Consider the following 26,880-nt stretch of genomic DNA (forward strand, 5'->3'; position numbering starts at 1 on the left):
AAATGTATACAACAACAAATTAGTATGGCCAATCCTGTATTTTAATCTTATTTTAACAAGAAGGGACTTATCTTCATAAATAAAAGCACAGAAATACCAAAAATAAGGGACTAAAAACAAACCTGACTTACTATCTTCTAGATTTTTTTTTTTTTTTAAGATTCATTTATTAATTTGAAAGGCAAGAGTTAGAGAGAGGTATAGGTAGAGAAAGAGGTCTTCCATGCACTGGTTCACTCCCCAAATGGCTGCAGTGGCTGGGGCTGAGCCTATCCAAAGCCAGGAGTCAGGCACTTCATCTGGGTTTCCATACGGATGCAGAGGCTCAAAGTCTTGGGCCATCCTCCGCTGATTTCTTAGGCACATTAGCAGGGAGCTGGATTCAAAGTGGAGCAGCTGGCAATCGAACCAGCCCCCATACTGGATGGCAGCGCTTCAGGCCGAGGCTTTGACCCACTGAGCCAAAGTGTTGGCCACAGTATCTTTAGATTTTAAGATGTTAGATTCTATAATCTTTCTGCTTGAGAAGGTAATAAGCTTTCTGCACCATACTTGGTAAAAATCTTTTAGGACTGTGTTTAACAAGAGCTAACCTCACATTTACTCAGGTTCACAAAGGGTAAAAGTCATAGAATTTTACAAGATTTGAGAAATCATTCAGGAGAGTGTTTTACACATGAGGAGATGTCAATTGATTTGACACAGCATAATCAGCCTAGTTAGATATATTTTAAAGTGAACCAAGAGCAAACTACACTTCTATGGGGGACAGGGGGAAAGATGCTCTCAAGAACTACTACATCAAGGTTAGGAAGGGCTCAGAGGACAACTTCTTGGTGACCACAGTGTTAATGACCAGTGAACGTCTCCTTAAAGTCTACATTTAGAGTATCAAAATGTGATGAAGTCAAGTCGTTCTTTCTCTTGCTCCACTGACCTTGAAAACATGAAATGATTCTGGTTTTACTGTTTCCTTGGAACTGTAACTCCCTTAAACCTTTCTTTAAAAGGAAGATTTGAATTTCTCTGGGTAAGTCCAAGGTCAAACAGGTGGTGAAGTCTGAAGGGCTTATCACACTTACTCATCAAGGTAATGAAAACATTCAAGTCCATCACTCCACACCAAGAAAAGCAAGTGTTCGTAGAGCTGGCGGTGGGGGGTAGGATACAGGACTTGCACACCAAATATGCTCTCCCTTAACAATCAAAGCATTATGTAGAAAACAGAGTTCCAACAAAAAGTACAATGATGAGAAAAGAACTCATTAACAGCTAAAAATAAACTCTAATTCACAATATGCATAAGGATTTAACAAAAAAAAAGGAAAACAAAATGTAAAATTGCATCTGCTAAGTTAACCATTCCCTCATGGAAATCACTGCTCCCCTCCCCCACACAAACTGAAATCTGCAGTTTCTGAAAACTGAATGAAGGGAAGCTTTAAAAGTTTTCAATGAATATTTCAGCAGAAAAGAAAACAAAGAGATAGCAAATTTTTTCTAAGTCCTTTGATTTGCTAACACTGCAGAATACTGGGCTTCTCAACATCTAAATGCATAGGTCTCTAATGTCTTATTTGACAAAATCAGAATATTTACTTTATATTAAAGAGATATTCTTCAAAGAAGAAGACATCAATAAAAGTAAAAATTTAAAAAAAAATAAGTCACAGTTAGTTCTTATCTAACCAATGCTTCATGGCTCAATTTAACAACTTGCTGACCTCCTACCTAGGCCAAGTGTAGTCCACTGGGGAAGCTCCGCTGAGAGTACCTTCATATTTTAAGTCAAGCTAATTCATTCTGAGTAACATTCACACAACACCACATGGAGCAGTAACTCCACACTTCAGTGCTCTGGTTCTGAGAGGCTGGTACAGTGTCATTAATCATATTTCCAGGCTCTCCAGTCTTGCCTTACCCTTCCTATTCCTACTTTGTCCCACCCCTGGGAAACCAATTATTTTGGTCAAATCACCTAGAAAGCAACGGATAGAAAATAAGCTCTGCAATTTTCCCACATCATGAGAAACTAAGAATTCCAGGAAAATAGACCTACTTGGAGATGGTTTTCAAAAACCAGTTTACCTAAACGGAAGAATAAAATCTCGAACTGCCATGCAACCAAATAAATATCAGCTGGTAAAATGAGACCAGGCAAGAGAGAATAACTGTGTGCTAGGAACTCGAGCAAAGGGGTTTTGTAAATTTATTACCACTGTGTTCACATTCAGTGCAAACGACAATAAGGAATTCCTCTTAAACAGCACCATCTCTTCTTTTTTCTCTTGAAGAAGGTATAAAGTACAAAATGTTCTTATTTAGAATACTAGAGTGATCATCCCTTGTGGTACTCATGATGATGTATGGGATAAAGGTTTTCTGAATAGCTGGACCTCAAAGACAATTTAATTACATTTCTGCTTCTTAACAATCTTTGGAAGAGGTGCTCATGCCGTACCATAGCCTAATGCCATTCTAAAAATTTTGAATTTCCAGGCACCATCATCAACAGATAGCATTTCCAACGGTGTCAAAATGCTGATATTCTCAAATTTAGAAGAGCAAAAACAAGTACATTAAGGAGCAAAACATGCTAATTAAGTCACTATATAGACCTGGCAAATCAAATGACCCCCAAGTAAAATGCCAAAAAATATCTGTTAAAGTTGACCTTTTTAGTTGGGAAAGCATGCTCTGAGTTTCCACAACTCTCAAAAATCAGTAGCAGCAGTGTACTCAGTTGAAAGTCAATTAACTTAAAGCAAGCTCAAACGAAGTTGGCAAATTCTGAAGCACAGCTTTAGTTTCAACAATCTACTATTTTGTTCAGGAATATGCAAGAGAAAATGTTCCAATAGGTACAAAATAAAAATGCTTTATTCAGAATGTAGAGAGAATTAAATGGCTGGTGCTAAGGTTGTTTCAAAAGTAAAGTAGTGAAATAGAATAAAAAAAAATAAAAGACAGGTTGAGTTTGTACTGCACTATGAAAACAAGTTTGAGCGGTGAGATGGGCCAATTTCATAACTAGGGAAAAACAGGATTTTAACATTTGTTAGCTCACAAAGGAGGAAGAAGTTCTGTATGATAATTTAATTGTTCTTTATCTTTTCTTATTTTAAATCAACATCTTCTTTCTCATCTACATTTCCCATCATTACTATGAAAGCCACTTAATACACTGAGAATTCTAACCATCAATTCCTGATACAAATGTCGAGAGACTACTGTTAAAAAAAAAAGTCTAGAAAAGCATATAGCACACATGTACTCACACACTGACTATAATGGGGAAAATCCTCGTAAGAGAATTATATTTTTATTTTCTATGAATTGGAATGTATCAACAAAGTTTGGGTTTTCTATCAAACTAAAAAAAAGAGGACTAAATATGTTCCTAACCGACTGGTAACACAAATTTGATCATTCAAGAAGTCCCAGTGACAAGGGTTAAGAAAACACAAAATTAAAACTCCTAAACTTCATTTCCCTAGAGGTTCAACCTGATTTTTCCCACTGAATGTTCTAAGAGTTGTTGGAAATTTGCATAAACTGGCTCCTAAGTCACACATCCTCTTCCACATTGTCTTCTAAAAGTAAAAAATATAGCATACTGTGAATGTAAATATCAGTAAATAAGAGGAACAAAAATTCGAATGATTTACTAGCTAATCAGTAATGGGTCTTTTTCAAGTGTATTCTCACAATAGATGTTTTCTCAGCAACTAGTGACTGAATATTTCATTACCATAGGCTACAAGCAGCAACTTCACTGTTTAAGTTTGCTAACTGGGAGTTAACTCATTCCACCGTAAAGGAGTCCAGCACTTGTCACCTCAAAACACTCTACTTTGATATATTATCTTAAATGAAAGTAAGAATCAGCTTAATTTTTTTTTAAATTATTTTATTTAAAAGGCAGAGAAACAGACAGAAATATCTTTTATTTGCTGGTTCATCCCCAAATGTCCACAACACCAGGCTAGGCAAGGGTGAAATCAGGGGCTGGAAACTCAACCCAGAACTCCCAGGTGAACTGCAGGGACCCAAATACTTGAGCCATTATCTGCTGACTCCCAGGATGCTCACCAGCAAGAAGCTGGATCAGAATCAGAGGAGCAGGGACTTAAACCAGGCACTCTGATTGGGATGAAGGTGCCCCACTTAATCACTGTATCCAGTGCCCCCTCCCCCAGGCAGTAAGAATCAACAATTACAAGAAGAGCTTCCTGCCCTTCCCTTTTCTGTCTGCAGGCACAGCATAAATTTTCCATGTGAAGGTGTCCTCCACCTTGTACCAAATAAGAGGAGAGTGACCATTATGATCACACACAGAGGTGACAGCGAGATAAGTCTGCATAAGCAAATCTTGTTACAATAAATCCTCATCTTCCATTAGTTTCTCACATGTTTCTTAGCACTTCTCCACAATTTAATGTTGCTCAAAGTGAAAACCTTTCCTTCGTTAAAATAACACAGAAGGGCCGGCACAATGGCTCACTTGGTTAATCCTGCCTGAGGCACCGGCATCCCATATGGTTCTAAGTCCTGGTTGCTCCTCTTCCAGTCCAGCTCTCTGCTGTGGCCCAGGAGTGCAGTGGAGGATGGCCCAAGTGCTTGGGCCCTGCACCTGCATGGGCGACCAGGAGAAGCACCTGGCTCCTGGCTTCGAATCAGCATAGTGGCCATTTGGAGAGTGAACCAACGGAAGGAAGACCTTTCTCTCTCTCACTAATAACTCTATCAAATAATAATTAAAAAAAAAAAAAAGAAACAGAAGCCTCCGAGTCACTGTGAGTTTCCCTAGTTTTCGTGAATTACTGAGTATGTAAAATATTAAAAACTGTGTACATTTTCTCCAATTAATCTCTTGTTAGATTTATTACCTGGATACCTGGAAAGTACACTAAGAGAGCAGAGGAAGTGTGTCGTGACAGTGGTAAAGAATTGTATTTAATCTCTTAAATTTTCTAAGTCTCTAATTTCATCCTGCTGAAATCTCTCATCTAAATTAATCAACACTGACACTGAAGAGTGTTCTATAAAAATACTCAGGTTCAAGAGAAAAAAAGGAACCTAGAAGAATACCTTTTTAAAGTCTTTTTCGAAAATTTTGTAAAAAGCTTCTATAGTGATATCAAATTTTTTTAATGACAAATCAGGCATGACCTTTGGAAGAGAAAAAGGTATAATGGAAAAATAATTAGGTTTAAAAATACATCGATAAAGATGCAAATGAAGTTTTTTCAGAACCTTTTATCCATTAGACATGTTTGAAATTTACATCAAGAGTTCCACAAACTTGATACAAATTTCATTTTATACAAATTAGGCACCAAAATTTAGAAGTAGATTCAAATGTATTTTATTCCACTTAATACACTAGGGCCTACCTAAGTCTTATTAACCCTTGTGCTGCCAAAGTATCTCTTTTCCTACAGAACTGGGAACACAAGGAGCCCTTCTACCAACTTTATAAACAGCACACAAAGTTTACCAAGTGAGGTGTTTATCAAGTTACCACCCACTCACCTTCTTGCCCACCATCCTACTGCACTCAGCTTCTTGTCTGCAAGAAGCAGAACTCTTGATTTTTTGATGGACATCTAAGAGGCTAGCCATACAACTGTACTTACATTTCCAATGTCACGCACATCCAGCCTTGTGTCCCCTGTGACTGACAGACTTCATCACAGGAAATACACGATTAATGTGAAGGTATGAATTAAAATATAATAAATCACTTGTCTGTTTCAATTCTGAGCTTTGACTGCATGTTTTAAAAAATGAGAATACTAACCCATAAAACTTTTATAAAGTTTAAAAATCACATTCTGGGTTGGCACCGAGGCTCACTTGGTTAATCCTCTGCCCATATAGGCACCAAGTTCTAGTCCCGGTTGCTCCTCTTCCAATCCAGCTCTCTGCTATGGCCCAGGAGGGCAGTGGAGGATGGCCCAGGTGTTTGGGCTCCTGCACCTGCGTGGGAGACCAGGAGGAAGCACCAGGCTCCTGGCTTCAATCGGCACAGCACCAGCCATGGTGGCCATTTGGGGAGTAAACCAACGGAGGGAAGACCTTTCTTTCTGTCTGTCTCTATGACTCTACCTGTCAAATAAAAAAAAAAAAAAAAAAAAATCACATTCTGGGACCAGCATTGAAGAGTAGAGGATAAAGTTGCTACCCTGCAACACCAGCATCCCATATGGGTGCTGGCTGACTCACATCCTGGCTGCTCTACTTCCAATTCAGCTCCCTGCTAATGGCTTGAGAAAGCAGCAGAAAATGGCCCAAGAACCTAGGTCCCTGCCTCCGATGTAGGAGAACCGGACAAAGCTCCTAGCTTTAGCTGGGCCCAGTGCTGCCACTGAGGACATGTAGGGACTGAACCAGTGGATGGAAGAGCTCTAAGTAAATACAAACATACATGTGTGTAATAAAACAAAAAGAAAAATCACATTCTGGGGGCCAGCCCTGTGGCGCAGCAGGTTAAGCTGCCACCTGTAATGCCCACATCCCATGAAGAGCAGATTTGAGTCCAAGTTACTCTTCACTTGCGATCCAGCTCCCTTCTGATGCACCTGGGAAAGCAGTAGTAGATAGTCCTAGTACTTGGAATCCCTGCCACCCACATGGGAGACTTGGATGATGTTCCAGGCTTCTGGCTTCAGCCTGGCCTATCCCCGGCAGCTGTGGCCATCTGTGGAGTAAACCAGCAGATGGAAGATTGGATCTATGAGTCTATCTTGGGGTGGGTGTGTGTAACTCTCCCTTTCAAATAAATAAATAAATGTGTAAAGAAAAATCACATTCTGACCCAATAAATGAGGATTAAAACTAGCTTTAACTTTCTCAGGAAGCAACAAGGACAAAGTTAACCTAGATGGGGTTGGGCTGGGTTGGGGGAAGGGTCTTTCTTACCACACAAGGCACTAGCTGTTCAGAGGTAATCAATATATACAAAATCTCCCTTGATTCCCTGAAGTGTCCACGCCCATGCATCTGCCTCTTCTTTCCCCTTTTGTCTAAAAGCTTCCAGTTGGCAGCTGATGGGGCCTGCACAGAACCCACCTCAAATAATTCACAGACTGAGAGTATCAATATAAAGCAATCAATACTCATGACTTGAGGCCTTTAACTGTAATTCTCTAGCCCTTCTTTTCGAAGGAAAAAATAACACTGACAGAGCAACCTATCCTCGAGTTTTAAAAAGCTACTCACACACTCCACTCACTTTCAGGTACAGGTCCAGCATTCAGGGAGGGTACAGCCTCATGACTTTTAAACTCCAACATCTCTTGGGGCCAGCACAGTGGCATAGCAGGAAAAGCCACTGCCTGCAGTGCCGGCATCCCATATGAGCGCTAGTTCGAGACCCGGCTGTTCCACCTCCGAACCAACTCTCTGCTATAGCCTGGGAAAGTAGTAGATGTCCCAAGTCCTTGGGCCCTTGCACCCACGAGGGAGACAGAGGAACCTCCTGGCTCCTGGCTTCGGAGCGGTGCAGCTCTCCCACTGTGGCCAATTGGCGAGTGAACCAGCAGATGGAAGAACTCTCTCTCTTTCCCTCTCCTTCTCTCTGTGTAACTCTGATTTTCAGATAAATAATAAAACTTTAAAAATAAATAAATAAATAAATAACTCAAACATCTCTAGTCCCAAACCTGGAAATTAACTCATCTAAGAGCAATGCCAAAAAAACAACATGGGGGAAACTTAAGTTTGCCAGAGAATTAGGTACTGCAGTTAGAGTACTTCTCCCAACCATCCTAAAGCCAGAATTCAGGTAAATCTGGATAACTGTGGTTCCATAACTCTTCAAAATGTTCCACAAATGACATAGATAACTCCAAGGGGACTACAACACTCTAGACTATACCGACAGAGGCTCTTAGTCAGCAGGTCTCTGCACAGAGCCTAGGAACCTATATTTCTGGCAGTTGCCGCAAGTGAATTTTATTTATTTATTTGAAGGCAGAGTTAGAGAGAGAGAGATCGTCCATCCACTGGTGCATTCTCCAAATAGTCACAACAGATGAGGCTGGGCCAGGCCGAAGCCAGGAGCTTCATTTGGGTATCTCAGCAGGGAGCAGGATTGGGAGTGAAGCAGCGGGGATTCAAACCAGCACCCATGGGTTGAAGGCACTGCAGGCAGCAGTTTTACCTACTATGCCACAGCACCAGCCTCCACAAGCGATTCTAACTCAGGTACCCTAGTAACCAAACTTCAAGAGATATGCTATGATCCCCAACACTGGGCTTCAAAAGTCACTTGGGAAGCTCTCTGATAAAGAAATTTCCAAGACTTCCACAGTCCATATTTTTTCCTAACTCCCCTTGGAAGAGCTGCAGCCAGATACAGGGACCATGAGGCCAGACCAACCATCAATTCACGTTTCTAGAGAAGTACAGATGTGATTGTTGATATTTTTGAATCTTCACTCCTAGAATCTCAAAATTTTCTATTCCCCTTCCAAAGAAGACATAATTGCCAGAAGACACCCCCTTGGGAACCCTGTGAAATCTTATGTCTCACTATAAATTCATCAGTCGTCCCTGTGCTCAATTTTTAAATGAGTTTTACCTCCCAACAAAAGGTAAGGGGGAAACACTCAGGTAACAAATCGGAAAACCAGAATCCTGGCCCCTGCCGTACAGCACATCACAGCTGTGTGGCTTTGGACCAGTCATTTCCCTGTGATGTTTACAAGGGATTGGTTAAGGTCACCACCGGGGCTCTTCTGGCTCTAATATTCTATTAATCTATTTGCTCCCTGCATAAATAAAATCCACTTCACTCCTATCTAACAGCATCAGCAAGTGGCAAAGACTCTGAAGTACATTTAGAACTTAGAGCATTGGACCAATGTCAGCTCAGCTATACATGCAGCATAGCTTCTCATGATGAATGCCTATAGATAGGAAACAGGCAGAAGCATAAAATTGGGCATAAGCCCGAAGAGACAACCTGACAAGCAACATAATATAATTTAGGCTAGAGAGAAGATTATTCTATTTGCTGCTAAAGGCATTTCTTAATGTACTTCCCTAATCCTCATTCTATCAAAATAGTGACATTAATTTGCTAATACACACACAATCTAAAAATTATATACTCTCTTCAAGGGCTCAGAAAAAAAGCACAGACTTTCCTAACTATGAATTTACACAACCATGATGTATTTCCCTTGAAGAGAAGAGATTTCATATCTTTTTAAGAGCAACTCCAGAATCTGCTTATAAATCTGACAAACTATTGCTCATGTACCTACAAAATCAGAACACAAAAATCTGGACAAACTGCTCCCCAGGAGATAGGGTAAGGTCAAATACTGAGAGGAAACAAAGCCTGCTCTGTCCCACAAATGCATACTGAGAAACTGTACAAAACAGGTCGGCTAAATTCCACAGGGTAGGGGCCAAATTCCCACAATTCTTTCCAATACCTTTCTAGAGGTGTATTAAAACCACCTATGAAGATATGCCTAATTTTGCAAAGCACAACCATACAGAATCCATTTTTGGATAACTACCATTTACTAGACTATTTTGTTCAATATAAATATTTACTAAGTAACTCAGAGGTGGGAAAAAAATTCCTAAGGAAATTTCTGGTTGCAGCTAAATGTCAAACCTTTCTGAAAGCAGTTTTAACCCATAGGATGACAAATAAAATGTCAATGGGCCAAATCAAAACTGTTACTGGAAGCAAAAGGTACTCTGTATTAAGATTTTCCTACTCCATTTTTAATTTATACTCACTTTCACGCATGCTCATTTTACGAGACACGTTCACACTTTATGAATGTGCACAGGTTAGGGAAAATTCCAGATTAAACTGTTTGATAAACAGTTAACAAATGATTGTAAACACTTTCATTGCATGATGTTAAGTAGAAATCTTAGTGACAGAAATTCTCCAAAACAGTTTCTATGATCAAACAAGGCTAAGAAACTATACACCAAATATATTTAGTGTACGATTTTTCATAGTTCTCACCATGCTTAGGATCTGCAGTGATCCTTACAGAAGTACTAAGTGTGGCATTCCTCCAACCTGTGTGACAACAGTACACTTACTACGCAGAATGACTACAACTATCTCATGAAAGAAAAGCTCTGAAGTCATCTTTCAATATTCAGGTCCGCTGTGGAATTTCTTGGGCACTATACTTGTTTACCAGATGTTCTTAACCGAAATTTTCACCACAGTGGAAATCTCCATCACTCCCCTCTGTCACCAGGAAGACAATGTGGGGAAGGTAAAGGTACTGGACAACAAACAAATTTGGCTTTTAGCTAACCACGCATTTCCAATTAGTCATGTGCTGTGTGTTCCACCAGAATCCTCCAGACCAAAGCCAGTGATATAAAGCAAGTGAAGATGCTGAACTCTAATTTAGCCCACTTTGCCACATAACAGCTCCAGTAAAAGGCTTGCAAAAGAATAAGATAATTGAAGACGGACCAGAGACAACAGATGAAAATTTGAGCTGCTTCCTCTGGCAACTGCCTAATCCAAAAATGTATGATTTGTTTAATGTTTTCAGTTACTACTCTCCTCCCATTCTCATAAAAATAAAACACCTGTTTGACTTTCATGCTCTGTTCAGCATCTTTTTTAATAGTGGGGGCAGCTGCTAAACTGAGGAATCAGAAGTTACTTCATTTATGTCACAGTATTTAGGTTATGTATCACATATTGACATTTATGTCTTGTAGATTATAAAATCTACAAGAAAGGATGTTTAGCCTAAAAAAGATTCAGTATCAAGACAGGCATATAATTAAGTCTTTTATTCTCCACTTTTTCCAATTCACTGAAACTGTTTATAAACTTTATATACTGTTCACTCTCATTTTAGGAAAGAAACTGAAAATTTCATCTACTTGATTGTCAGTATCTAAGGACATTAAGAAAAATCTTCCTGATAATATCATGGTTAACATCTAAATGACAAAATATAGCAACTGATCAGTCTGGATGGGTGACAATCGGCTTTTGCCAGATCTCAATGAGTAAGTCTCTCTACAAAGCTCAATCTGCAGTTCAAGGAAACATGCATATTTGCGAGGCCAAGCCCACGTGCTGTAAGAACTCACTTGGAGAAGCTTAAAGGGGATGAGTTGTGTAATCTAGACAACACTATGTCAAGAAAAGTCCAAAAAGGCCTTCAGGATGATATAGTACTACCCTTTCTCTGCCCTCTACCTCAGTTTCCTGATGGAAACCTCAACTCAAGAGCTGATGTGTGGGGCCAACAATGTGGTATTAGCAGGTTAAAGCCCTGGCCTGCAGCGCCGACATCCCAAATGAGTCCCGGTTCGAGTCCCAGCTGCTCCACTTCCGATCCAGCTCCCTGCTAATGCACCTGGGAAAGCAGCAGACGATGGTCTGAGTCCTTGGGCCCTTGCACCCACGTGAGAGACCCGAAAGAAGCTCCTGGCTTAGGATCAGCTCAGCTCCGGTAGTGGCGGCCATATGGGGAGTGAACCAGCAGACTGAAGACCTCTCTCTGTGTCTCCACCTCTCTCTGTAACTCTTTCAAATAAATACATCTTTAAAAAAAAAAAAAAAAAAAAAAAAAAAAAAAAAAAAGCTGATGTGTTAGGGCTAGTGTGGCATTGTGGGCAAAGTGGCCGCCTACGATGCCAGCATCCCACATGGGCATCGGTTCGTGTCCAGGCTGCCTGATTTCTGATCTGGCTCCCTGCTAACAGCCTGAGAAAAGCAGCAGAAGATGGCCCCAGTGTTTGGGCCCCAGAGACACATGTGGCAAGGAAGCTCCTGGCTTCAGCCTGGCCCAGTGCTAGCCTTCATGGCCATCTGGGGAGTAACCAGCAGATGGAGGACCTCTTTGTCTCTCTCCTAACCCAGATTTCCAAATAAATAAATCTTAAAAAAAAAAAAAAAAAAAAAAAAAAAAAAAAAAAAAAAAAAGAGTTGATGTGTCCAAGAACTAGTTAAGAGTTCATTCCTGACCGGCACTGCAACTCAATAGGCTAATCCTCTGCCTTGCGGCGCTGGCACACCGGGTTCTAGTCCCGGTTGGGGCGCCAGATTCTGTCCCAGTTGCCCCTCTTCCAGGCCAGCTCTCTGCTGTGGCCAGGGAGTGCAGTGGAGGATGGCCCAAGTGCTTGGGCCCTGCACCCCATGGGAGACCAGGAGAAGTACCTGGCTCCTGCCATCGGATCAGCGCGGTGCGCCAGCCACAGCGCACCAGCCGCAGCGGCCATTGGAGGGTGAACCAACGGCAAAGGAAGACCTTTCTCTCTGTCTCTCTCTCTCACTGTCCACTCTGCCTGTCAAAAAGAAAAAAAGAAAGAAAAAGAAAAAGAAAAAAAAAGTTTATTCCTGATTCTATCCTTCGCACTGTAAGTATCCTTTGCTTACTGCAAATGTTAGTTTTAAAGTAATTTGGTAAATACCAGTATTCAAATTTAACAACACAAAAAATACGTAAGGCTTCTCTATACTTCATACACTTCAGTGTTTGAAAACAGCTCTGACAGGGACCATTAGCTCTTCTATCCCAAGAACATGCATCCTAATTAGGCTGTGGTTTACGCTAAAAATTTAGTCAAATATTTAAAAATCCCAAGGAGATTTTCAGTGACCTACTATTCAAAGTGTACCATCATTAAAACCAAATTACCTGACTTTTTATTCTTATCTTTTTGATAAAAGGGATACTGATACACCACTTCTTCCTTTCCGTGAAAAGGAACAGAAGATCTCATTATACTCGAATTCTATCAGTGCAAAGATTTGTATTGACAGCGTGAATATTACATTTTAATTTACTGCACATATTATAAGCAGAAACACTATACTGAATTAAAGGAAAGGACATTTTTAAGAGGTTTTTGTTCCCCCTCTCCTAAACACAATATTCTCCTATCTCACTGCTTAAATGCTAAGTCACGTAAGTCCAGGGAACTAAAAAAATAAAAGGCTAATAAGACACTAGCTTTCCCAGGGCGCACACTTACAAGACATTTTCCAGAGATATTACCAGCTTACACTAAAGTTCAGTTAAAATACAGACTGCCTCTCCTTCAAAAAGAAAACTTAAAGCTTTTAAAATTAAGTATCGGGCCGGCGCCACGGCTCACTAGGCTAATCCTCCACCTAGCCAGCACACCAGGTGCTAGCGGCGCCAGCACACCAGGTTCTAGTCCCGGTCGGGGTGCCGGATTCTGTCCCGGTTGCCCCTCTTCCAGGCCAGCTCTCTGCTGTGGCCAGGGAGTGCACCTCATGGGAGACCAGGATAAGTACCTGGCTCCTGCCATTGGATCAGCGCGGTGCGCCGGCCGCAGTGTGCTGGCCACGGCGGCCATTGGAGGGTGAACCAACGGCAAAAAGGAAGACCTTTCTCTCTCTCTCACTGTCCACTCTGCCTGTCGAAAAAAAAAAAAAATTAAGTTTCAAAGTATTGATATCGGCAGCAGAAAGTCTAGATGTGTAGATCTGCAGCCCTGAATGACTTATAAGTATTAACCGTATTATTTTCTCACATCTTGAAACATAATCTTTTAAACGTGAATCATCCATACAATACTGCATACCTGTTATTTTGTCTCTTACAAGCTTACAGGACTCTATCTCACCAATGCTCCCAAAAAGACTCTTCAGTTCTTCCTGGGTCATGTTCTGAGGAAGGTAGTTGACTATTAAGTTGGTCTTGCTGTCCTCCGTGTTCCCAGAGTCAACTGGTGATGAGCAGTTGTTATTTATGGTCGTTGGACCATTGGCTGTGTTATTGCAAGTTGGCCCATTAGACAGTTGTGTTTCCATGGCAGCAATTACCTGCTAAAAACAGAGAAAATAAGAAATGTCAGAATTCATATTTCACAACCTATTAGAGATTCCATCCAAGAGTTTAAACACCTGTCACTAAACACAAGTCATTGTGCTGAAATTACAAAAAAGCTTCAATAAAAAGTGCAACGCCTACGCTAATTTTTACTTCATATTAAGCTATTCAACTTAAGATTATATTTTTGCACACATATTCCATACATGCACATAACACAATTTAAATTTTAAATCTTTTCTAGACTCACATTCTGGGTGTACTCACAAACCCTTACTTACCTGCAGCGTCCTTAGTAGAGAGTATTTAGACCAAGGGGCAGAGAACTGAATCCTGACTGAAAAATCATACTAGAAAACTAAAGTGTTCTACATGCTACCAGAAAAAAAAAAAAAAAAAAAAAAGACCTAACTCAAGAAGTTTTAAATTAGCTTAATAATATTCTAAATCTCAAATATCCATTAACTTAAAATCAAGGAAAGAATACTTTAACAAAATACAAATTTGTCAACATGTACTGTTTTGGTTACATATTGAGAATGTTTTGGATTGACAACAACTTGTACTTCTACCATTGGTAATAAATAAGAAAAATAGATATTAAATGTTAGGGAGTGAAAATAATTTGTAGGAGAACTTGGGAATGAAGCTACAAATACTTTGTCTACCTTTGTAAGAATCTAACAGGCCATCCTTATCCACCTTGGCAGCTGAAGATCACCAATAAGGCAAATGATCTACAGCATCAGAATAAAACCCCCAAACAATTCAATATGTTTTATCTTGGCTCCGATATCAAAGAAAAAACAAAACAAAACCCACATACACAAAACTATCCAATACATCAAAACAATGTAATATCAACTTTTGCAAACAGACCAGCCCAAGAAATTTTCATTTAAGCACATAAGCTTGTTGAAAAATGCAAGTAATGAGGTACCTATGAACTCCAAATACCAGATAAATGCCAGAGTTGGGGGAAATGGCCTCAAACTACTGAAGCTTCTAAAAAAATCACTCTTCAAGCAATTCTGGATGCCATTTCATAAAAAAACAATCCTATGCTCTTTTGAGCAAAAGAGTCACAAACGATAGCCCCAAATTTTCCAAAGGCAACTTCCAACAGCTATCTAACTTTGAACAGCAAGCGTTGAGGGGTGGGGTGGGGGAATCCAAAACTCCCAGCATCACTGAAAGCATCATCCTTCACAATGCATCCAATACCTCTCTCAGCTCCACACAGGACTACTTCTCCAATCTGAGAATGCTCAATTGATGGGATACTAGTTTTAGGGAAGTTTTAACATAGAAAAGTCAAGGAATTTGAGGCAAAGAAAAATGAAGAGGGAAAGAGGGTTACAAGGAAAGAGAAAAAACTGTTTCAAAAAGCGGACTGCCTAGGAAAAATAAAGGGCACATCAGTGGATCAACACACAGGAAGAGATCTCTGCTGCCAAGAGATGTTCATAAAAGGCAGCAGCACAGGACAGATTGAGACTGGCCAGACTGGACAAGAATCACTGCTGCTGTGACTAAAAATAATAAGTTTTAAAAAACAGGAGGCCAAAACGAGAATAGCTATGAAATATCCAACAACCTGTAACCCCTCCATGACATCATGTCCTTTTCAAAGAAATGGGTATTATTCTACAAGCTGCAAGCTATTTTTCTCAGGGAATACTTAAAATGGCAAAGGAAAACAAACCTTTAAAAATCTGTATGAAGTAAATCTGCAATAATTCAAGCCATGGGTTTTATTATAATTAACAATCTATATGAAACCAAGGAGGGAGGTTTCAGATTTCCTAGTAAAGCATAACTGCTCTGGTTTGTAGAATATTAGCTGAGGGCTGCTCTTTCCACAGCAAAATTCTTGTGGGGTTAGCCTTTGCCCAGCAGTTATGAAAACAATGAGCTATAAGATGAACATGGTCAAAGCCAATTAAAACAAATCGCTTTTTAAAAGTTAGGGTATGTGTAGAAACAATGAGAGCCCCAAATGTGAGATTCGGACTAAAGCTTATTGGAATGGCATTTGAAATATAGTGTTCATTGACTGAAATTAGCAGGATTTAGCAAGGACAACAAACATTCCTCACTTAATTGCACATTTATTCCCATGTTCAGGTGGCAAGAATGAGCTCCTAAGCCAACATTCAAGTGAACAGCTGCACTAGGCTGTGTGCACTGAAAATTACAGCATCTTTCAGCTATAGGACCATCTGCTCAGAATAAAATGATACTAATGTGCTATATTTTACAAATAATGCATATTCCATTGATAGGCTCAACACAACTGTTCACAGAATGCAAACTCCTTCAACAGCTACTGGGCAAATAATTTTCAGCCAGATTTACAACTTTTTTTTTGTTGTTTTGGGAGCATCAAGAATTGTAAATAACTTCAAAATTTAGTAACCAAAAAAATACATAGTAAACAGAATGTAAGGAATTATGGTAACTTAGTATTCAGACCATACCAAAACTTTTTTTGTCTTTAAAAAAAAGCTTGTCACTGTTTTGAGTCTGCACTAAATCCTAATTTAGATTATAAAATGTTACAAACAAGAGCAAGATTCTGATGCTACATATACCACTACAGTTAATTGCAATGTGCTTTAAGTCCTAATGATGGCCATACCACAATAGGTTAAATGTGAGTTTACTTGATATGCCAAATAGAATGTTCAAGTGTTTGGTATGGCCTCAGCACTCCTGCAACATGCTAAAAAAAAGTAGCCTACAGAATTTAAGAAAAATCCCACAGACCCCGGTCCAAGGCTCTGCTGCCCACGAACCACTTCTAAGCAGAGAAGCCACATCACACAGTCTGACTGCCATGTTAGTTTGGAGTTGCCGTCTGCAATATGGACACAAAAAGTACCGTATGTTAGATGAGCAAGATAATGCAACAAATCAGTTTGTACAAAATTTACAGTGATTGTATTGATATTCCCAGCACGTCCATGCAGTGTGGCTTAATTGAATTTGAGGCAATTCCAATCTAATCTTTCCAAATTCATTTTAACATGTAGTTTTCTTGCACAAATGTAAGCATTTTTAATTAAGTGCCTGATTTTAAAGCAATATTAACTAGTTATCTTGGCATTTATCCTAAACAGCTACCTTAAACCACATCTCAGAAATTAAAAAATAAAATAAAATGAAGCAAACTAATGCATGCTGACCTGCCTCTTAAGGATATGGGAGAAGGGAGGAAATGCGAATGGAATTTTATAGTGAGAAAAAGCATGCAAGTGATAAGTGATTGCTTTGCATAAAAGCACTCTTTCCCCCAAAATATCAAAAGGGCATTAAGAGAAGCTATATTTGCCCACACTGTTACATTATACTACAAATGATCCTTAATCTTGGGACTTAAAATTAAAAGTGAATCGAAACCCTGTGAGGTTATTCTGCCGCTATAGTCAAACTACTTTCTAACAGTTTCACTGAGAATTATTCACCAATACTAAGAGGCTGTAAACCAGCATCTTTCAATTGAAATAATTGGACCAATAAATAGGATTGTTTGGAGTAATGCTTGTATAGGATGTCAGCTTTGTCCCTGAACGAAATCAAGTGAACATTTTTTAATATGTAAATTGTAAACCCAGCACGATTTGAAATTAGTGCTGCTATGAGGCCTCCAATATAGTTAATGGGCCATTTACCACTTATTACAACTTGCCCGAATACTAAACAGAGCCATGATACTGGCACAAAAGCCAAAGTTTACTTTTCAGCCATATATGCAGATGCTTTCAATGATCAGTTTAATAATCAGAAAACTTTTATCTCTGAAAATAGACAATGAAAACAAATGAGAGCTGAAAATGTCTTACATATTTATAATCATAAAAATTTCATCCTGAGAGTTAAAACCAAGCTTTAAATGATTTACTCTTGATGCTAGCAATGACACCAGCAACAGAGCAATCCTTTTTCTGGCATCTACCAGGAAGCTGTGACATACTTTTTTACAGGATGCCATGAACATGTTTTAATTCTTCTTCCCTTCTCCCACTGTAGCCAGAGAATCCAATTTGACCCTGTGCTCTTTATTTTTCAGAAAAGCTGCTTATTATTGAACTGAACCTGTGAAAAGGAATGTGCTTCATATCCATGAAATGCTTTTACCAGAACCCAATTGTGATTAGACTAGATGAGCAAGACAGGAGGACCACACCCCCAACCAGTTAAACCAAGTCTAAAATACATCCTGCACACCCTCAGGAGTTAATATCTAAACATTCCTCCTATATAAAACCATAGGTTTAAATTGAATAGTCTCTGTTCCTTCCATCCCATAGGAGGCAGACACTAATGAGCTAAACTATTGACACCCCTCTTTCTGAAAGCCCCAGGGAGGTGAACAATCACTTTATTGCACCAACCAGCTAGGAGAGCTGTGTATGGAAAATGATTCTACTGCACTTTTACATTTCCAGCACCCCAGACAGTCTCTCCGCTTGAGGCAGACACATACCTTTATGGGAAGTTATAAATAAGTTGCTCACATGGCCCTTACCTTTATGCTGGCCAACAATCCAGTTACTAAAAATGTAAAGCTACTTCCCCTTCACTTAAGGACAGGAGATTCTGCTCTACTCAATCCACCACAGACAACCCGGCTGCGCACTATTTATAGACCCCACTGCCTCTGAAACTCTTTGGAAAGGGAAAAAAAAAGGGGCCATATTCCAGCGAAACAGCCATTAATTTTAAGGCTTAAAAAATAATGTTTCAATATATGTTCGCCTCTTAATTTAGACATCAATTGGGCCAGTTCAGACTGCATTTCCTCTTGTTACTCTCCATGTAATAATTTATGAAAAGGCACTTTAACACCGATAGATCAATCTAGAATATTCTCAGGGCCAGCGCTGTGGCGCAGCGGGTTAACACCCTGGCCTGAAGTGCTGGCATCCCATATGGGCGCCGGTTCTAGTCCTGGCTACTCCCACTTCTGATCCAGCTCTCTGCTATGGCCTGGGATAGCAGAAGATGGCCCAAGTCCTTAGGGCTCTGCATCCGCAAGGGAGACCCAGAGGAAGCTCCTGACTCCTGGCTTTGGATGGGTGCAGCTCCAGCCGTTGCAGCCAGTTGGGGAGTGAACCATCAGATGGAAGACCTCTCTCCCTTTCTCTCTCTCTCTCTGCCTCTCCTCTCTCTGTGTAACTCTTTCAAATCAATCAATCAAATAAATCTTTTTAAAAAATCTAGAATATCTTCATCTTTCACTAGGTTCCAAAAGAGGCATTAGAGTTGGTAGAAGCATGCAACGGAGGAAGAGGGAGTCAGCTCAGCTCTACTTTTTCATAGTCACAGTTTACTTCCTTCCCCCCAAACAAAAGCATAAAAGCTTTTTAAAGTAAATTTCTTTTTTATTTAAATGACTCTCTGTGTAGTTTAACATCTGTAGTTTCTTACAATAATTACATTTAGAAATACTCTTGCATTGTCATACTTGGTTGGAAACAGTAAGAATTTGAGAAGTCAAAGTAGTTCCAGAGTTTCCTAGTCATGTAAGAGAAAATGGAAAGTGTCTGTTTTCCAATCTTCCTACTCAAAACATATGAAAAATAAGGTAATTACCACCCTTACTAATTTCAAATCTCTTGTAAATAGCCACCAAGCAAGAAAGACTGCCAATCAAAAATTTCTGAAATGTGCTGAGGATTCTCAAGTTCATTCAGGATATGGTCTGCAGGGAAAAAAGGGGCTTCCATGACCCAGACACCACCTGATTTGACACCCAGACCTCTGCAGGTTAAAGTCACAGCAGGACAGCTGAGAGCAGTGTGTAGCCCCTGGGGTCCAATCTGTGCTCCGTTGCTATGGCAACCATCCTGGTCTGGGTTCTCATATCCCTCCAGACCACCAAATGCAACCCTCCCTTAAGGTCCTGCCTCCCTCTAATCCACCCAACACCATTCTGAGAAGAATTTTCCTAAACCCTTCATACCTGTCCGCTGCCTATCAAATTAAATGCAAACCACTCAGTAAAAACATTTGAGATTCTTTGCACTTATATTTACCACCCCACCCATTTCAGCACCTAAAAATCTGAACCACTCGCCTCATCCCTCCAAGCAATCTGGCTTTGCTTATGTATTTCCATCTCCTGGAGGACCCCCACCTAAATGCACCCTACCAGCATTTCAGGGGTTTGTACACAGCAAACGTTCAAAAATGTATGCAAGCACAACAGTTTTTTCACAAATTAAAGAAATGAAAGGACAATTTACCTCCATAAATGCAGACTCTATAACCGGTTTTCCTATCCCAAGTATTTCAAACCAGAGATCATTATGAAAGCATATTTACTTCTGGCATACCCTCAACCACCCTCACCCTCAATGAAATCCAAATTCTTGTTCTATGATACAACAAGAGAAGCCATTTGTTTATCTTTGCAGTCATAAGTTGTATACTTTTATTTCAAAAACCTATCACACTAACTTGCCAACTATAAAAACCTAAAACCAAGAAAAATCCCAAAACATGGCACCAATATTTCCAAGCACCTGGCCAGCACGGTTACAGAAATGTGGCAAGTGGAATACGGGTCTGACTTCAAGAAAACAGCAGAAGCAAAGGTAAATGCAAAAATATAATAATTTTTAAAAACTGGGGTCAGCATTGTGGCATAAAACATTAAGCCACCACCTGCAACGTTGGCATCCCATATGGGCACCGATTTGAGTCCCAGCTGCTCCACTTTCAATCAAGCTCCCTGCTAATGTGCCTGGGAAAGCAGCAGAAGATGGTCCAAGTCCTTTGGCCCCTGCACCCACATGGGAGACCCAGAGGTAGCTCCTGGCTTCAGCCTGGCCCTGATCCAGCCCCAGTTTCTGTGGCCACTTGGGTAATGAACCAGCAGATGCAAGCTCTCTCTCTGTGTTGTTAACTCTGCCTTTGAAACAGATAACTTTTTTTTTTTTTTAAGTACACCGATTTTGACACAAAGCCTTTTAGTTACCCATGATGACTAAGTTAAAGATCCCAAATCGTTATGTTTAGTCAAACATAAATGGCATGTCTCTGAATACATCATGGCTAAGGACAAAGACAAACATTCTGTCTCAGGTTGGGATGGCTGGGCTTGTACTAAGTGAACCAGCATGCTCAGCACCTCGAGAAGCACAGGGTTAAAATCAATCCAGGGGAAAGCCTTTCTGTGACCACATCAGATTTCTCTCTGAAGGCCAAGTTGCAAGGTGAACAGAAGACATTTGTCTCTAAAGCGTAAGAGACAAATCTAGTCACACAGACACACAAAGCAAATTTTGCCAGAAAATATCTTCCTGTAGGGAACTTGAAGGAAGAAATGAAAAACATTGGTGAAATGAGTGACAAGAGCTTACAGATGAGAGCTGGTAAGCAGATGATATGGTCATCTGTCTAGACGATACCACTGACACAGCAAATGCTTTATCTTTTCACAGAACACTAAAATGGCACTTTCAAAATACATTTCTGGCTATACTGAATTAATAAGCAATAACAAGATCAAGCACTAAAACCGCAGGGTTAACCTGGAAGTTACAGAAGACATTATAACTAGAGTGTTTTCTTTAAACCTCTGTGCTTTGCTTTATGGTTCCTAAAAAATAAAGGCTGGCGGTTTCAAGTTTCATGGGATTTCCTCAATTCTAGAATCCCTGCTATCTTCACCCCACCCCCACACCATTTTAGCTGTCTCACAGCTCTATGGATTCCTCAACCTCAAATTCAGATTTCTGGCCTTGGAGCTAACAAGAGTCCAAGAGCTGCCAGAGACAGTGCCCGGAACAGCTGCAAGAGTCACAGGGAGAATCTTCTCTGGCAGCAAGCACAAACATTGCTGTCTCTTGGCCCCTTCCAGCTCCTACAGGCAAAGCAGAATGCCTCCAATGCCAGGCTTTCTGAGGCTTTGTAGTTCTGGAGCTGGCAGGATTAAAAGCTTTGAGACTAGGGAGTAAACAGCATGAGTTTAGGGTCCCAAGTCTTTCCTTTCACTCTGGGTCCACTGCAGGCATGCACACTGGGCATTGGGAAAGCAAAGATCTGGTGGGAAAGATGAGTTTAAGCTTCCCATCCTGCTCGAGCATCGATTCAACAAACATCTGCATGCAACTCCCATGAAGCAAGGACAGTCTTAGGTGCTTAAAGCCAGCAATGAAGACATACACGTTTGTGAACACTGGCAATGAGGGGTATGTGCACATCAAGAATAAACACCCATGAGAAACAGTACACCAGATAGAAGTGCGCTTTGAAACAAATGAAAGTGTAGAGTAAACGTGGAGATGGTGTCCAGGATCAAACAGCAGGTCTCTGAGAAGGTGAGCTTTTGAGGCAAGGTTTCAAAGAGACACTGCAGTAGGTAGAATGATGCACCTTCATCCATCAAATGTCCACATTTTACTCCCTGAAATCTATGACTATGTCATGTTACACAGCAATGTGGAATTAAGGCTACCAGCTGAGCCTGAGAAGAAAGGGAGAGCAGCCTCAGGTACCTGGCTGAGCCCAGTGTAATAAGGGTCTATGCGAAAGGAGAGTCAGGAAAGTTGGTGTTATGTTGATGCAGCCTGGAAGGACTTTGTCAGGCCACTGGTAACTTTTTATTTTTTAGTTTATTTGAAAGCCAGATGGGGGAGGGGAGTGGGGGAAGGGAGGGAAGGAGAGAGATATCTTCCATTCACTGGTTCACTAACTTCCAAAAGGGCCACCTGCCAAGTTAACAAAAGCAGCCTCCAGAAGCTGGAAAATGCAAGGAAACAGAATCTTCCCCTAAAACCTCCAGAAGGAATACATCTCTGTAAACACCTTCATCTTAGCTAACTGAGACCGAGACCCACTGGGGTCTTCCAATCTTCAGAATTACAAGGTAAGCTTTACAGTCATTTGTTCAGGTGTTAACAGGAAATACAGCTTCCGTGGGGGTATCTAGAAGAGGAACACTCCAGGCAGGGAGACCAGCCACAGCAAAGCTATTGTTCTACGTAGAACAGCAAGGAACTACAGGGAGAGGAAGAGGAGAGTCAGAGGCGAAAGCCACCCTAAGAAGAAAGGAAACCACAGAAGGTTCTGAACAAAACAGTAGTGAGGGAGCTTGGGACTAAAGGCCAGACTGATGACACCCCACCGTTCCTTGCTAGCACCTACAAACTGCAGTGCAGTCCCAGCACGTATACACTACATGGAACAGGATGGAAACCCTTTGTAACAAACACTTAACAACAACGAGCTATATGAGGTAAAAACAAGCTAGAAAGGGCTCCATGGGGACTTGCCCTGGCCTTCACAGTAACTAATGTATAACTACTACCTTTGTTCCTTGGACTAATGTGTGAAGGACATACAAATACCCCTAGACTGTAGACCTTAAGCAGCTTGGTCTCTATGTCCCCTCGAATCGTACTGTCCCAAGCTTTTCTTCTTAAATAAAACTGCACTTCTTCTACTCTTCACCATTGTTTGTTTTTTTGTTTTTTTTGTTTTGTTTTGTTTTGACAGGCAGAGTGGACAGTGAGAGAGAGACAGAGAGAAAGGTCTTCCTTTGCCGTTGGTTCACCCTCCAATGGCCGCCGCGCTGCGGCCAGCGCACTGCGCTGATCCGATGGCAGGAGCCAGGTACTTATCCTGGTCTCCCATGGGGTGCAGGGCCCAAGCACCCGAGCCATCCTCCACTGCATTCCCTGGCCACAGCAGAGAGCTGGCCTGGAAGAAGGGCAACCGGGACAGAAGCTGGCGCCCCGACCGGGACTAGAACCCGGTGTGCTGGCGCCGCTAAGCAGAGGATTAGCCTAGTGAGCCACAGCGCCGGCCAATGTTTCTGGTCTAGTAAGTTGTCATCGACACTAGGACTTGGACTCACCTCACCAGTGTTCTCACAACAGTAGCATGTACACTGTGAAAATAAATATGGTGTGAGAGTGGAAGACTCGGTGAGTTTGCGAACAGTTACATAAGTCAAGAAGCAAACGTAGTAATTCAGGTGTAGGATGAAAGTGACTCCTATCAGAGTGACATTGGAGAAGGTGGCATCGGATTCCAGATGCACTTAGATGGAAGCACAGTACTAATGTGCTACACTTTAATTACACCAGCACACCATTTAAATCCATCATCAAGAAGTTGGTTTAGATTCTGTTTATAATCAAAAAGAAACCACCAAAATACTTAAAATATTCTGCACACTAAGAATACAAGATGAGGGGCTGGTGTTGTGCTATAGCTGGCGATGCTGCCACTTCCAACACCAGCATCCCATATTGTTGCCATTTCATGTCCCAGCTGCTCCACTTCTGATCCAGCTCCCTGCCAAAGGCCCAGGAAAAGCAGCAGACAGCAGCCCAAGTGCTTGGGCGCTTGCCAACCACGTGGGAGACCCAGATGAAGCTCCTGACTTGGGCCTGACTCAAACCTGGCTTTTGTGGCCACTTGGGGAGTACACCAGCAAATGGAAGATCTTTCTCTTCTACCTCCACCCCATAACCGACTTTCAAATAATTAAAAATAAATAAATAAAAGAGCTTCTATGAAGAGTTGTGTCTTGAAGAATATGTGTATCTCGTTCAGGAAAACTAACATACAAAAATGTGAGTTTTTAAGTATTAAATCAAGAGTTATTCATTTAGGATGGATTGCTTACCGAAGAACTCAGCAACTGACTTATTTAATAGTAAATGTCAAATCAAAAATCTGTAAACACTAAACATGGTACATCAGAAATTCATTGATAACCTAGAAAAGCTCCCCCTAAGTATGCCAGGATTCAAATAAAAGTATCTCGGGGCCAGTGCTGTGGTGTAGCAGGTAAAGCCACTGCCTACAGTGCTAGCATCCCATACGGGCACTGGTTCCAGTCCTGGCTGCTCCATTTCCAATCCAGCTCTCTGCTATAGCCTGGGAAAGCAATAGAAGATGGTCCAAGTCCTTGGGCCCTGCACCCACGTAGGAGACCTAGAAGAAGCTCCTGGCTCCTGGCTTCAGATGGGCACAGCTCCAGCTGTTGCGCTCATCTGGGGAGTGAACCAGCAGATGGAAGTGCAAGTGTCCAGAGAGTAACAAATCTTCTCAGGCAGACGAATCAATTAATTCACAAGCTTTTATTGGGATTCCACTCCCAGGTGAGGTTCCCGGGTCCCAAAAGAGGAGGGGTCAGGAAGTCGTGCGTCAGAGATTAGGAGTACTCCTTTTATAGATTCAGGGCATGGGAGTTAAAAGTTGAGGCGGGTCTGACCCTCACTGGTTGACTTTAGGCACCTGCAGGGACCTCGACAAGGAATTTTCTTCCCAGGAAGTACATGTAGGGACTTCTCCATTCCAAGAAGTATAGGCCTTCCTTCCATGCGGATCCCAAAGCTACCAGGAAGACCTCCCTCCCTCCCTCCCTCTCTCTGCCTCTGCCTATCTGTAACTCAGCCTTTCAAATAAATAAATAAATCTTTTTTAAAAGAAATATCTCAAAGTTGCCCCCAAAAGCTTAAAAACAAGGAGGATAATGGTAAGGAAAATAAAGTGCATTTTGTGAAATGGCAGTAAACTTTAAAATCTGCATTTTTCAATAGGGTCTTTATATACCTCCACAGCAATCAGGGCTAAGCTGTGGGTTAACTCAGTGTTGGTTACAGGCTGGGATCTGCTAAATTGTTATCTTCTGGTGATGAATCATCCCAACCTCATTCTTTCATTCCAACCTCAGTGGGCCTAATTAATTTCCATGCTATTATTTGGCTATAGAACCTAAAAAGGGATATGACTACAATAAGAATGAAATCAACTACACCCACAGTTTTGCAACAGAGTTTTTTGTTTGGTATAGACAGATAAATCTGAATTGCTAAATTAAGACGGTTAACATAGTAATCAACATAGAAATTGGATTATCTTCACATTCTTCTACAAAGTCGGAAGCTAAAGGGAACCCCCTCAGGGTAGTACAAGTTGTGAAAGGCTGATTGGAAATCCTCAAATTAATCCCAATAGTTGAGTATTTTCATTAGGTAAGTTAAAAACAGCTCCTCTATAGAATACAGACACTGTCACGTTCGAGTTTCAAAACAAGAATGCCTCATCTTAAGGTTTAAGGACACAAACATTTAACTGACAAATGTCATAAAGGGCTGCGACCCTCCAACTGGCAGACATTTTAATTTACTTAGCAAGACTTACATACAGGAAACCGAATGTTAGTGTTTGATTTCAAGCAGTTTATACCAAAGTAAAAGCATCCAAAATGTCAACTTTCAAAATAAGGTATATGTATTTCCTCAGTAATGTTGGAAGGCTACAAAGATCGCTGTAGAAATTGAGAAAAATTGAAAATAAAGACACACTATCCCCAGGCATACAGTCTCATCATTTATTAACACATGTGTAGAGAGGATGTACTCTTTCCTGCCCACAGCAGGAATTGATCAACACGGATGGCCAGCTTCCCTCCTCTCTGAAATGTGAATCACCTCATTCACGGGTATTCGCCTATGAAACATTTTTCTTTTCAGTTGATGTGTAAAGTTCTGAGACTCCCAAGAGACACACACTTTTGAGATTTAGAAATGACTATCAATTATTTAGTATAGAGAGTTGGGGCATCATAAAAATCAAGATTCACACTAAGAAAGTTACCAGTTACTTTATTTCCTTTGGTCCATCTTGTCCCTTTCCTCCCAAAATAGTGAAGTTTCTTGGGGATGAGGCAGACTACCTTGGTACAGCTGTAACTTTTTATGTTCATTAAGAACAAAATGGCAAAATTTGTGTTCAATTAAAGTGGTTTTTTTTTTTTTTTTTAACCCATAATGATTCCAAAGAGGGGATGGGTTGCCAGGAGAGATCACAAGAAAATTTCTGGTCAATCTGCTATCTGAGATGGGATTCAAATTCACTTTTTAAAAATATTAGTGCTTGGTGCTGGCACTGTGGCATAGTAGGCTAAGCCTCCGCCTATGGCACCAGCATCCCAACTGGGCACCAGTTTGTGTCCCTGCTGCTCCTCTTCCGATGCAGCTCTCTGTTTATGCCTTAGAAAGCAATGGAAGATGGCCCAAGTGCTTGGACACCT

At 40.9% G+C, this 26,880-nt stretch overlaps 1 protein-coding gene across 16 annotated transcripts in view; it reads right to left on the reverse strand.

The window, feature by feature from the left end:
• Window positions 1–26,880, reverse strand: part of ELAVL2 (ELAV like RNA binding protein 2) — a 173,399-nt gene that overhangs the window by 74,055 nt on the left and 72,464 nt on the right. For 6 of the 16 annotated variants that reach the window (XM_051857193.2, XM_051857188.2, XM_002708051.5 and 3 more), the window contains exons 2-3: window positions 16,590–16,680; window positions 13,573–13,816 (exon numbers count right to left, since the gene is read on the reverse strand). In XM_051857193.2, coding sequence (XP_051713153.1) covers window positions 13,573–13,816; window positions 16,590–16,661 — 316 coding nt within the window. In that variant the 5' untranslated portion in view covers window positions 16,662–16,680. The remainder of the gene's footprint in view (window positions 1–13,572; window positions 13,817–16,589; window positions 16,681–26,880) is intronic. The other 10 variants (XM_070066034.1, XM_051857211.2, XM_051857223.2 and 7 more) reach the window with 3 other exon arrangements.

The sequence above is a fragment of the Oryctolagus cuniculus genome, chromosome 1, assembly GCF_964237555.1.
Source record: "Oryctolagus cuniculus chromosome 1, mOryCun1.1, whole genome shotgun sequence".
In the NCBI taxonomy this organism is placed as follows: Eukaryota; Metazoa; Chordata; class Mammalia; order Lagomorpha; family Leporidae; genus Oryctolagus; species Oryctolagus cuniculus.